Source organism: Cyphomyrmex costatus, unplaced genomic scaffold (assembly GCF_001594065.2).
Source record: "Cyphomyrmex costatus isolate MS0001 unplaced genomic scaffold, Ccosl1.0 scaffold122, whole genome shotgun sequence".
Classification (NCBI taxonomy): Eukaryota; Metazoa; Arthropoda; class Insecta; order Hymenoptera; family Formicidae; genus Cyphomyrmex; species Cyphomyrmex costatus.
Genome location: NW_017275196.1, coordinates 1,117,267 through 1,128,795, shown reverse-complemented (window position 1 = coordinate 1,128,795; position 11,529 = coordinate 1,117,267). Strand labels below are relative to the sequence as shown.

General features: G+C 40.4%; 2 protein-coding genes across 2 annotated transcripts in view; one reads left to right on the top strand and one right to left on the bottom strand.

The window, feature by feature from the left end:
* tay (tay bridge kinase) overlaps positions 1 to 8,479 on the top strand; it is a 34,426-nt gene extending 25,947 nt beyond the window's left edge. Inside the window, exons 3-17 of the mRNA XM_018548097.1 lie at positions 1,439 to 1,624; positions 1,725 to 1,838; positions 2,121 to 2,156; positions 2,634 to 2,660; positions 2,747 to 2,807; positions 2,930 to 3,132; positions 3,208 to 3,579; positions 3,712 to 3,950; positions 4,191 to 4,304; positions 4,389 to 4,612; positions 4,695 to 4,918; positions 5,059 to 5,223; positions 5,307 to 5,586; positions 5,719 to 5,857; positions 5,951 to 8,479. Of these exons, the coding sequence (XP_018403599.1) occupies positions 1,439 to 1,624; positions 1,725 to 1,838; positions 2,121 to 2,156; positions 2,634 to 2,660; positions 2,747 to 2,807; positions 2,930 to 3,132; positions 3,208 to 3,579; positions 3,712 to 3,950; positions 4,191 to 4,304; positions 4,389 to 4,612; positions 4,695 to 4,918; positions 5,059 to 5,223; positions 5,307 to 5,586; positions 5,719 to 5,857; positions 5,951 to 6,953 (3,387 nt within the window). The 3' untranslated portion in view covers positions 6,954 to 8,479. The remainder of the gene's footprint in view (positions 1 to 1,438; positions 1,625 to 1,724; positions 1,839 to 2,120; positions 2,157 to 2,633; positions 2,661 to 2,746; positions 2,808 to 2,929; positions 3,133 to 3,207; positions 3,580 to 3,711; positions 3,951 to 4,190; positions 4,305 to 4,388; positions 4,613 to 4,694; positions 4,919 to 5,058; positions 5,224 to 5,306; positions 5,587 to 5,718; positions 5,858 to 5,950) is intronic.
* A 676-nt stretch (positions 8,480 to 9,155) lies between these two features.
* On the bottom strand, positions 9,156 to 11,281 carry LOC108780129 (RNA-binding protein with serine-rich domain 1-B). Its single transcript, XM_018547726.1, has 5 exons — positions 10,960 to 11,281; positions 10,728 to 10,856; positions 10,199 to 10,501; positions 9,859 to 10,106; positions 9,156 to 9,644 (listed from the first exon to the last, which is right to left on the bottom strand). Coding segments are annotated over exons 1-5 (972 nt in total). The 5' UTR covers positions 10,962 to 11,281; the 3' UTR covers positions 9,156 to 9,354.
* Positions 11,282 to 11,529: the final 248 nt, after the last annotated feature.

Here is an 11,529-nt window from a genome sequence, read left to right as displayed (position 1 = left end):
GGGGGGGGGGAGCAATCGGATCGCGGTTCGCTCCTTCCAGCTGGCCTGGCCGACGACGAAGGAGGCCTTGTCGCGCGGCTGCTCGTTCGGTCAATGTCTTCTCTTTCTTCCTCGCTCTCTCCCTCCTCTTCTCCCGTCCTCTCTCTCGCACCGTCCCTCTTCTCCCGTCTCCCCCCTCCGCCACGCTCTTTCTCTCGCTTCCTCCCGCTTCTCGCTCTCTTTCATCGCTTCCCCCCACTCGGCAGCGCTCCCGTGCTGCATCGCGCACACGAGACACGGATGCCTGCGAAATCCCTCTGTCATCTTGCGAACGAACGCCCGTCCGCGGCCAGGATTATCCCGCGCCGTGCGCGATCGCGAAAAATCAGTTCGTCGCACCCGCGACGCGTCGTCGTCGTCGACGTTCTCGACGGCGGGGAGTCCGTCACGCGACGTGAGTCCGGCACCGCGGACATCACCGGTAACATTGTTCGGCTGCGGAATGAAAGAGAACGCGGTGCGTTCGGAAATGTGCACTCGTATCGCAGTTTGAAGGCGCCGTTCCGAGGGCAAGGTGGAAGGCGTTCTCGTTCGGGCTTTTTCCGCCCGGCGGCCGCGCGCAACAGCGTGAAAGTACCGCGATCGTTCACCGCGGACTCCGGCGCTCTCTCGACCGCACGTCGTCGATGACGTTCTCGATGCCGTCGCCGTCGTCGTCGTCTTACACCTCGTAGTCAGGCCAAGAGGCTCGCTCGTGGTGTTTACAACAGTGCATTATTGTTACCTGTCGGGTGCGTGCGCGACAGTGCGGAATCTCGTTCGCCGTGATTCCGGGGGGAGGGGGGCATGGCTCTCGGCGACGTCGTTGTCGTCGCCGCTGCCGCCGCCGCCGCCGCCACCGCCACCGCCGCACGTTAGGAGCAGGCGTCGCGCGGGCGCGAAGAATAAAACTCGACATTGCGGACGGGATACCTAGCGGCTGCGGGTGCTCCGATTGCGGCGACGCTCCGCGCTTCTCGTGAACACAGGTGGGCGCATCTCTCGCATATCCGCGAATTGATTTTGAACGTGATTCAACGCTGATCAGAACGTTTGATAAATATGGTGTTGGTAACTTCGGTAAAAGTGAAGGTGACGTTTCTGCAGTTCTGGTTATCCTTGACGTTCGTGACAAGCTCGCAAGAGCAATAATGAAAATGGGATTTCTTGCTAAATGTGAAATTAAAATGTATGATGACGTACATTTTTACTTTACGCCCTTCATAGTGTCGACAATGTATAACAATAAAATTAAATACCATAAAAAAATTTTAAGTAGAGAAGGGAGAGAGAGAATATGTTTATAAAAATAGACAAAATATATTTTATATATAATTATGCGTACATATATAAGCACACACATATTTTTATGTATGCCAGATAGTATTTTGATTTCATGTATCCTCTTCTCTGTTTTCAGAGTGCAATAAAGTTAGCTGGTAAAAATAATGTCAAGAAACTACACACGTTGCTATCGATAGTGGATGAAAAACCAAAGCTGGATACCGGACAGAATAACAGGCACAACGAGCACCACATCAAAAACAATTTCAAGCACAACCATTACACACATAATTCCATACTGACACCCTCGACGCTAAACCAGGTAATTGAATAATCTTAGTTAAATCACGTCAAGTGTCTAGCCTGACATATACCAATCAGAGATGATACAGTAACAGTGACGTTGATAATTTCTCTCGCAGGGCCTAGATGCAGGTACAAGCGACGATAGTGGCAGAGCGTCTGAACAGTTGCACGGCCCTGGTATACCTAGGGATTGCCAGGACGCAGACAGTTCTAGGGACCATCTCAGCGATGTAAGTAACATATGTTACTTGTAACTTAGAACATTCAACAATTTCACAACTTAAAATTATGTAACAAATTGTTTTTTGATTTTAAATATGACTGACATCTTTGATATTTTTATGTATTAACATGCTATTTTATGTTTCTTTAGTTCCTAGCTGTATAATTAAGATAAAATATATTTACCATATATATATGTAAATTTCTTTATTAAATAAGAAATGAAAAGTTAGAAAACTAGTTTTAGTTCTTTTAATACTTTTATTTATGAATTCATGTTCACAATTCAGGCTAGCAGTCATTGCAGTTCGGGTAAAGGTTATATCGTAAGTATCTACATTTAATCAGTATACACATAAAAGATCCTAAATTATAATTCAATACAGTAACCGTTTCAAATAATTTAAATTAAAAATTAAAACATAAAAATACGGACCAAGTTAGATATTTAATTCTATAATTTTTTTAAATAAATAACAGACATTTTAACTCGAGTCATTCTCAATGTTAACAAACAGAATTTAAAGATACCATAAATGATCAAAATCGCATTACAATATTCTCTCTTGTCATCAGAAATGACTCTCTCTTGTATCAGAAATTAATCCATATTTGTCGTTCCCTGCAATTAGTGGAGGCAGTATCCAAATAAATCCATGGTTGTCGTTCTTTGTAATTAGTAAAGGCAGTTAAAATGCATTATATATTTAGCTTGGTTCGTAGTCCTATTTGATTTTTAATCGCAAATTATATTTCTATATTTGTAATAAGCACGGTATATTGATTTATTATTTTTGTTTCAGTGTGATAGTGAAGGAGAAGACGATAAGGTATGCACATTTTCTGTAAATATTCTACTTGTCTTGGAAAAAATAATCGATCAGATTTAATAAATTTCATTGCTTTTATGTTACAGGGCTCGGATGCCGAATCTATACTCTTTGAATCTTCTACCTCACCACCTCTCACACGTAAATGTAAGTATTTTTTTCAGAAATGGGAAATGCACATATTTATATAATCATCTTTCAAAAGTTACTTAGCGCTATTACCATTACTTCTCTGAATATATTTCTGATCTTTCCTTTTTGTTTTTTAGACGAATTGCCGTCTTCTTCGCCACACGTTTTACCACCCACAAACGGGGCAGGTGGATCTCCACCGGACACGGGTGGTCAAACTTCTAATCCAGCAACGAATGCTCCGGCACCTATACCACCTCCTGTGCCTGCGTCTGCACCAGTTCCAACAGCGCCGAGTCCTCCTAGCCCCACGTTGCCTCCACACATATCCCAGCCTTCTGTAAGTTATTGCGTTATATAAACTTAGTCCTCTTTCATAGAGAACGGAATAACATTCGTTGATACTTTATTTTAGATGACTAGTCCTTTGGCAGCAAATCCACGTGCAATAGCTCCGCAACAGCGGCCAGCTTCCCCCGCTCTGCCTCCACCCTCCTTATCTCAACAACCGCACACTACGATACCTGCATTACATCCACCTATTGGGCCTCTCGTCTCGAGTCATACAACTAGTCCAGCGGTAGCCAGTTTAGGTGTTACGCCGGCAGCACCATCGAACGGAGCGGCCACCACGAGTTATCCACCTCCCATTCCTATAGCCGCGTATCCACAGACACAACCGTCGTATCCACCGCTCTATACCCCGTATACCGCTCTAAATCACAGCCCGTATCTTCCGCCTGCGGTACCATCCCCTTCTCACTCTGCTTCATCGCGCGCTGACGTGGTAAGTTACTCGTATCGTATTGTATATTGTACAGTACATAGTGAAGCCGACGTATTCAATTATATCACTGATATTATTTATCTCGAGTACAAGATACGAGTATTCATAACAACGGTAATAATTATATTTTAGAGAGGGAGTAGAGCTTCCCCCTGTACGAACATAAGTAAACAGACTATAGGAAATAACCTCGTGAGTCACAATAATACTCCACTGAGCGCTGCCACTACAACATGCGTATCCACTATAACTAATACAGTTACCACGGCAAATACTATCGCTCATAGAGACATGGTGGCCTGCAGTCTGTCCGGACGAAATAATAACTCTCCACGTGGACACAGCCCCAGTCGGGAAAGAGATAGTTACAGGTAAAATATTTTCTTCTAATTGCAATATTGTCTGCCCGCGTTGCTTAAAATTCTAACAAAAATTTGCATTTAAAATTATATTTTAAATGTAGAGATAAATATATTCAGACGTTAAAGAGAGAAAGCGAAGATTTTGAATATAAAGAAGAAACCAATGCGAACAGACCTTTGATCGCTTGTTAAAATTGAATAATTCAATATTAACAAAAAATTTTAATAATAATTGTATGTTTGTTACAGCAGTAACGTGAGTAGTCTAAGTCGGGGCAGCATAACGCCTGTTAGTGTGCCAAACACCTCCTCGCCAGCCAATTCTAGTCTACCTACATATACCAAGCCACAAAGTTGGATTAGGTAAGTTTGAATAAGTTTAAACTTTTCAATAAAAATCAAACAAAAAATAATAGAAATCTTTTATAAAAAAAAAAAAAAAACCAGCAGCAACACAGCTCCCCAGCTATCTCCAGCGACAGCTACATCTGTTCCGAGGCCAACTCCACCACCGGTACCACTCGGTATACCACATACGTTTCCACCACCGATGTTCGCAGCGCCTTTACCACCGCCAGTGTCTAGCTCAAGCCCACATACTTCACTGCCCTCGCTTCCTCCACCGACGACCAATCCCAATCCGTTTTCTGCAGAGTCTCTGTTCCAAACAAGTAAGCTTACAATCTAACTTTTTCCAATATATTGTGTTTTATGTAAATATGGGCAGATAATAAATGCACTAACCAAAAGAAGGGGTGACACATGTTGCAGGTCAGACTGATCTTCTGAGGAGAGAACTCGATAATCGGTTCCTAGCATCTCAAGACAGAAATGTTGGTGTTGGAGTGGGGAATTTGGGTCCAGCGTATCTTCGAACGGAAATGCATCATCATCAACATCAACACACGCATGTGCATCAGCACACGACACCGTTGCTACCAACAGCTGCAACTTCTACGCTTTTTCCACCTCCAATTGTAAGAAAAAAATATATCTATTAGCCAATGACTATATATTTATTATATCTACCATAATTAATTATCTGATCGTAATAAACTTGTCGTAAACTCCTTCATACATGTAAACTGATGTTAAACGAAGCTGTCTTTTGATTTAGTTTAAGGACATTCCAAAATTGGGAGGAGTTGAATCACCATTTTTTCGTGGAAACTTAAATCTTTCTGGTTATTCCGGTTTTAACACTGGCCTTCTTCATCCTGGAATTGGACCACCTTCGACACCTTTTGTGCCCCCTAATCACTTGACTCCGTTTGCGCCAAAGGTATTTTTACATGAAAAATTAAAAATATTCTTTTTCATTTTGTTTAAACATATTTATTTAAACGTTCAATCTTTTAAATCCAGAAAAGTGGGAAGTGGAATGCGATGCACGTGCGTATTGCGTGGGAGATATATAATCACCAACAAAAGCAACAGGCTGAAGCTAAAGCGGGAAGTGTCGTTAGTACCAAAACTGAGTTACTAAGACCTCCGAGCCATCTTTATCCCGGGGGACCAGCCGGTGGTCTTGGACTCGGTGCACCATCAATGGCACCACCGTTTTCCACTAATATACCATCTGCCCATCCTGCACCACCTCCACCACATCCTGTCGGTTTTCTTTCTACAACGGCCTCACATTTAGGTAATAGAGGTAACAAAGATTCACATTTATTCTCACGTGCGCACGTTCATGTTTGTAGATACATACATTGAACTGCATCATAATTATCGATGTGTGCATCATTTTATATTATAATCTTTTCTTATATTACAGGAGCAGGACTGTCTCCGTTTGGAAGATATCCTTCAACGTTCGGCGCGCCGAATCCTAATTTTCCAAACCTTTCAACTTTTCCGCCAAGGGAGATGCCTCCTCTGGGTGGACTTGGTTCAGTACACGATCCATGGCGAGGGTAAGTACATAAAATATTTATCAGTTATCAAGTCATTATTTTTTTTTTTATTGTAAACGTATTCTTTTTACTAATTTATGTGTCTAATTTCAGATTGCAACGCGCTACTACTGGATTTCCCCAGACTACTGTTTCGTGGGGATTGAAACCGGAACCTCCTGCGATAGACAGGCGCGCCGAGCTGGAGGAACGGGAGCGCGAGCGTGAACGGGAAAGAGAACGCGAACGAGAGCGTGAACGTGCCGAACGGGAACGCGAGCGTATCAGACGCGAAAGAGAACGGGAGAGGGAGAGAGAGGAACAACGTGAGAGAGAAAGGCGGGAACGCGAGAAAGAGGAGAAAAGGAAACAGCAAGAAGCGGCCGAACGGGAGCGAGAAAGGCGAGACAAGGAGCGCCGTGAGATGGAAAGACGCGAGATGGAGCGCGAAAGACTACTTCACCAAAATCGACAACATGTGGTTGCATCCCGAGATCGTTCGCCGCTCAGGAATGGTTCGGCGCCTTTGGATACTGGGGAAGTGCGCGTAAAGGAAGAACCACGTAGTAAAGACGACGAGGTTGTAATGCTTCCACGACCGCCAGTACCCGGTCCCGGAACGACGGGGTCTGCGCCAGGACCTGGACCAAATCCACTGCCCGATCCGAGATACCACCCGCATCCACATGCCTATCTTACGAGGCATCCGCACAGTATGCCAGCTTCGCATTCTATGCCGCGTAGCATGCTTCCCAGTTTAAGCGCACACCCGATGCAGCATTTTCCACCGCCAACTGCGCCTACCGGTCAACCGGGAGCCCCTTGGCCGGGCGATCCTTTCCGGGAGTATCGGTTCGACACGCTGCAACAGTTACGGTATAATCCGTTAGTGGCAGCGTTGAGAGCTGAAGAAGAGGAACGAGCAAAACTGTACGCCGGCTATCCTCCACCGCCGGTGAATACACTCAGGAGTAAGGACCCTAGTCCAGGTCCGCTCAGCAACTTACATATGCATCATAGAGCAGGACCCGGTCCGGGAGTACCAACACGTCCGCTCGAAAATGCCCTTATGCACGCGGATATTCACAAAAAAGAAGATGGATCGCAGTCCCGATGATACTTTGTTTCGGCGTCCTCGGTTTCTGCGAGCGAACGCACTGACGGTCCGACCTTTTGAGCACCCCATCCAGTTAACATTCGGAATTCGGTGCTAATATTTTGCTAACAGAAAAAAAGCGTTATTTAAAAAGAAAGTGTAAATAGATACTATATATAATATATATATATATATATATATATACATACATACAATATTTATAGTTATCGAAAAAAGAAATACAGAAGCGCGTATAAAACTATGAAAAAACGTAACGAAGATGCCTTGCTACCAATGTCGGTGTTATACCAATAATGGTGGCTAAATGAATAATGACGTTTTGTGAAATAATTACGGAGGCATCGCTGATGTATCACAAATAATAACGCTATCGTTATGTGATTTCTGCAGTTTCAGTGATCTGACTGTCTGTAGTGGTAACGAGTTCTATTATTACGACGATAACTATGCGTACATTTTAAAAAGTATCGTGTGTAATATTAATAGTTATTATAGAACGTGAGGCGATGGTTACGTAAAAAAAAGGAAAAAAAATGAATTCAAGATAGAGGAGAAAAAGTTGAGTGGATCTCTATTATTACTCAAAAATTATTTAATTATTTATTTATTGCGATATATAAATGAACTTGAATCTCTACTACTGACGTACAAGTGCGTAAGATTTGCCCTTATTTAATTGATGTAATATACAAATGATCGAATGTAAATTTTACTTCTTAGACTTTAATTTGTATATCAGAGACGGTAGAAAAAGAGGAGAGGATATATAAAATGTGAAAAGTGTTCTTTGGCTTTCGGCGGCACATGCTTTTTTCATTTGCATGCTGGCTAAAAGCACTCTCGTGCTTTCCTGTGATATAAAAAGAAAAATTAATCAAGAGTAGTAAATTCTTTTACCATAAATTGAAGATGCAAATACAATAAAATCAAACTATCCGATAAAGCTATTATGGCAATTAGATTTTTTGTTATTTATGGAAAACACAGGATGACGCTTAATATAACAGCAGTTTATCCGTGCCAAAGTGCTTCAAATCAAAGAATTTTTAATACTGTGTGCATGTGCATATAGCATTCGAAGTCTGTTTTTTATACGTTCCCATGAAAATTATAGCAGCTTTATTCTTCTCTTTTAACCATTCTCAATTCTTAGCCATATATATCATTGTGTTACCAGAGAGCCAATTGAGATCTCTTTAAAAGTTCTGTGCCATGGACCAGGTTACGTTCGAATATTCCTGGTGCCTCAAAAAAAAAAACGCGACTTTTCTGAATGATCGAAATAATTCTCAGACTCTGTTCCGTTTATATTGTAAAATCACAATAAAATTGTATATTATATAATTAACAACTATACACACGCAGTTTAAAAATTGTAGATATTTTTCATCGACGCAAAGTTACAATGTGATGCAATGATTTTGTTCATGTAGATATCGCGAAGTATAAAAGAGGATTTTGTGTGAATAGGTTTTTTCTAAAACTGATTCTTTGTAAAAGGATCTAATAATCATAGTTTCTATCAATCTTGTTGTTTTTAGTATTTTTACAGCCCTGTATAAGACTATATGTAAATAAGGAACATAGGAACAGAAAAGGAAATAAGAGAAAAATATGTGTATGTGTGTATATACATATATATATGTATATACACACATATATAGAAATTTTTTATATATGGTCAAATAAAACTTCACTTTGCTTTAAAAACGTTCGTCTCAACGATAAGGATTTGCATATAAATTTGAATTTACTCAGATAAAACTCAGAACCAAGTGTATATGTATATACACATACCTTATAGAAAAGTAACAAAGACAAACATTCTGAAAAATTAAGTCGATATTCTAAAATATGTATTTTATATTAGAGGAACACATCTCCCTCAAACTGTTGTACTTACATGGTTAAAAAAATTCTTTTTGTCTTTGTCCGTTTATATATATATATAAAGTTATTTAATTAAATCCTATGATCCATTTTTAGTACTCCAAATACGCGACTAAAGAAATACTATCAATTAAAAAAAAATTATTACATTAACTCTTTTTACAAATATTCTTTATCTTATAATAGTCTGAATGATGTAAATGTTACAATTAGTTCATATATAATAACTTGAAGTGTTAACTAGTTTATAATAACTTGAGGTGTAACTACGAAAGATCATCAATACATGTGTTGCAAAATTAGTATATTTCAAAAGTGTGCTTTCGACGAAATATAAAGTTATTGTGATATTTATAAACAAGTTTACGATCGCCATTTGCAAACGTATCATAATCATTATTAAAACGAAATCGTTTATTTTTTTTTTAGTGCAATAATGCAATTATACGACAATGTTGATCATGTTCAGTTCGATATCATATATATATTTACACATCGCGATAAAAAACTGTTATCGAGAACTACTCGAACTGGACCTTGTGTATCGACGGTGTCGATGTCGAGGGTTTCCTGGTGGACTCCGTGATCGAGTTCTTATTCTACGTCGTGGTGGTCGTGGACTTCTACGGCGATTCATAAGCGGTGAACGTCTACGATAACGTGGTGGTGTGTTTCTACCACCACCTCCCCATCGTGGTGGCGCGCGTCTTCCCATACCCGGCGACATACGTCGCATTGGCAACGGTCGAGGCTTCGGTAATAATACTGGAGCAGCCGTGATTTCTTGACCATCTATTTGGCCTGTCAATAGATCAATGCAAAATGCATTAGTATGACAATAAAGTAACTCACTTGACAGTGCATATTGCTACTTGAATAAATGACGTTCGCAATACTAGCGAGCTTTATTTATTCTCGTTTATTTGATAAACAAAGCTAAATTGCGCGATTTCAAGAACACTGCAAATGCTAAATGGAACACAACAAAATAATATCGATATTAATTGCGTTTTACCTCCATCCATATGTTTCATGGCGTTTTCGGCTTCATCTGCAGTTTCGAATTCGACATAAGCAAATCCTCTTCCTTGATTCGGATGAAGTTTATCTAATGCATAGTCGACCATCTTTATTTGACCATATACTGAAAATATCTCTACGACATGTTCTTTGGTAACGTTTCGCGTTAAATGACCAATATGTATTTTTGTTGGTCTAGGAATCGGTGAACGCTCCCTACGCTTCCTACGTGGAGAGGGAGATCTATAAAATAAAGAAAATTATTAGAGTAAATTATTAATTAATTACAAATAAAAGAGAAAAAATTCAAGTCAACTTTATAATGCATATAATACCTGGATCGTCCTTTTTGTTTGATCTTATCAGGAACAGTATTGTTTCCCTTCTTCCTTTCCTTTTCACGATCTCTGTCCTTGTCTCTATCACTTTCCCTTTCCCTTTCCTTTTCTCTCTCCTTTTCTTTATTGTCATGTCTGCGTGAAGCATCAGCGCTTTTGCTACGACTTCTTTTTCTTCCTCGATCTCTGGAACTGGCTGAAGAGCTAGGTGAACTACTCGATGAGCTACTAGAAGAAGAGCTTGATCTGGAACTGCTGCCACTGCTAGAGCTTGAAGATCCAGAACTACTATCTGATGAGCTATCAAATATAAATTTTATACATATTCATCAATAAAATAATAACTGAATAGTGTGTGCATTTAGAATGTTACAGCAATGATCAAAGAAAAAAGTTCTAATTTCTATCTCTGCAAAAGCTTTAGAATATGAAAAACTACTTCACTAAGTAGAACCAAATGATCAGAAATCCATATAAATTAATTATTAAATTTAAATTAATGTATTTTTTACATTTTGACTATTACCTAGAACCACTACTGGAAGAAGAAGCCGCTCGTTTTTTTCGTTCTTTCTCTCTATTTTTCTCCTTCTTGTTCTCCTTGTCTGTAGTTTCGGAGTCGCTCTTACCAGTGCTGTCTTTTCGGCTTCGGGCCCTAAATAACAAACAGTGAATGCAGAGTAAACAAAAACAGAAAGAAAATTAAAATTCATACAAATATTACGTAATTATTGATTGCATGTAATGGAATAACTTACATAATTAGCGACGAGACTTTATTGACTCCCGGGATGAAAGATCTCAACTCTAAGACGAAGCCGGATGGCACGCCAATCGTACTAGCCGTACGCACGCCAGAAATGGCGGATTGGATGCCGGGATATCAAGCCGACGTTATTTATGCTGCTTTATTATGCTTCTATCACAAGTAATGCATCCGGCACGCACGAAATGATGCTAATCGTAAGAGAGAGCGTCCAGACGAGAGCTTAATCGCACAACGCTACCACGCGCCCGAATTATCTTATTAAAACACCTTGGTCACATAAGAACGAGCAATTCGCTTATCACAAGAAACTGTCATGGCGCTAATGTCGCCAAAATCCGCCATCGACTATCCAAAATCTAACCAGAGAGAAACAACTTGAGAGAGGACAGGAGGGCTTTTTCCTATAACCGCTAAATGCTTGTGGCGACCGCCACCAGAGGTCCAACGGGACTCGCGCCAATAGGAAATCTTTTCATATAGAAACTCACAATCTAAAGGTACTTTTTCATACGCAGCACGCTGCAGCAGCAATTCGTTACTATTGGTTAAGAATTGTATG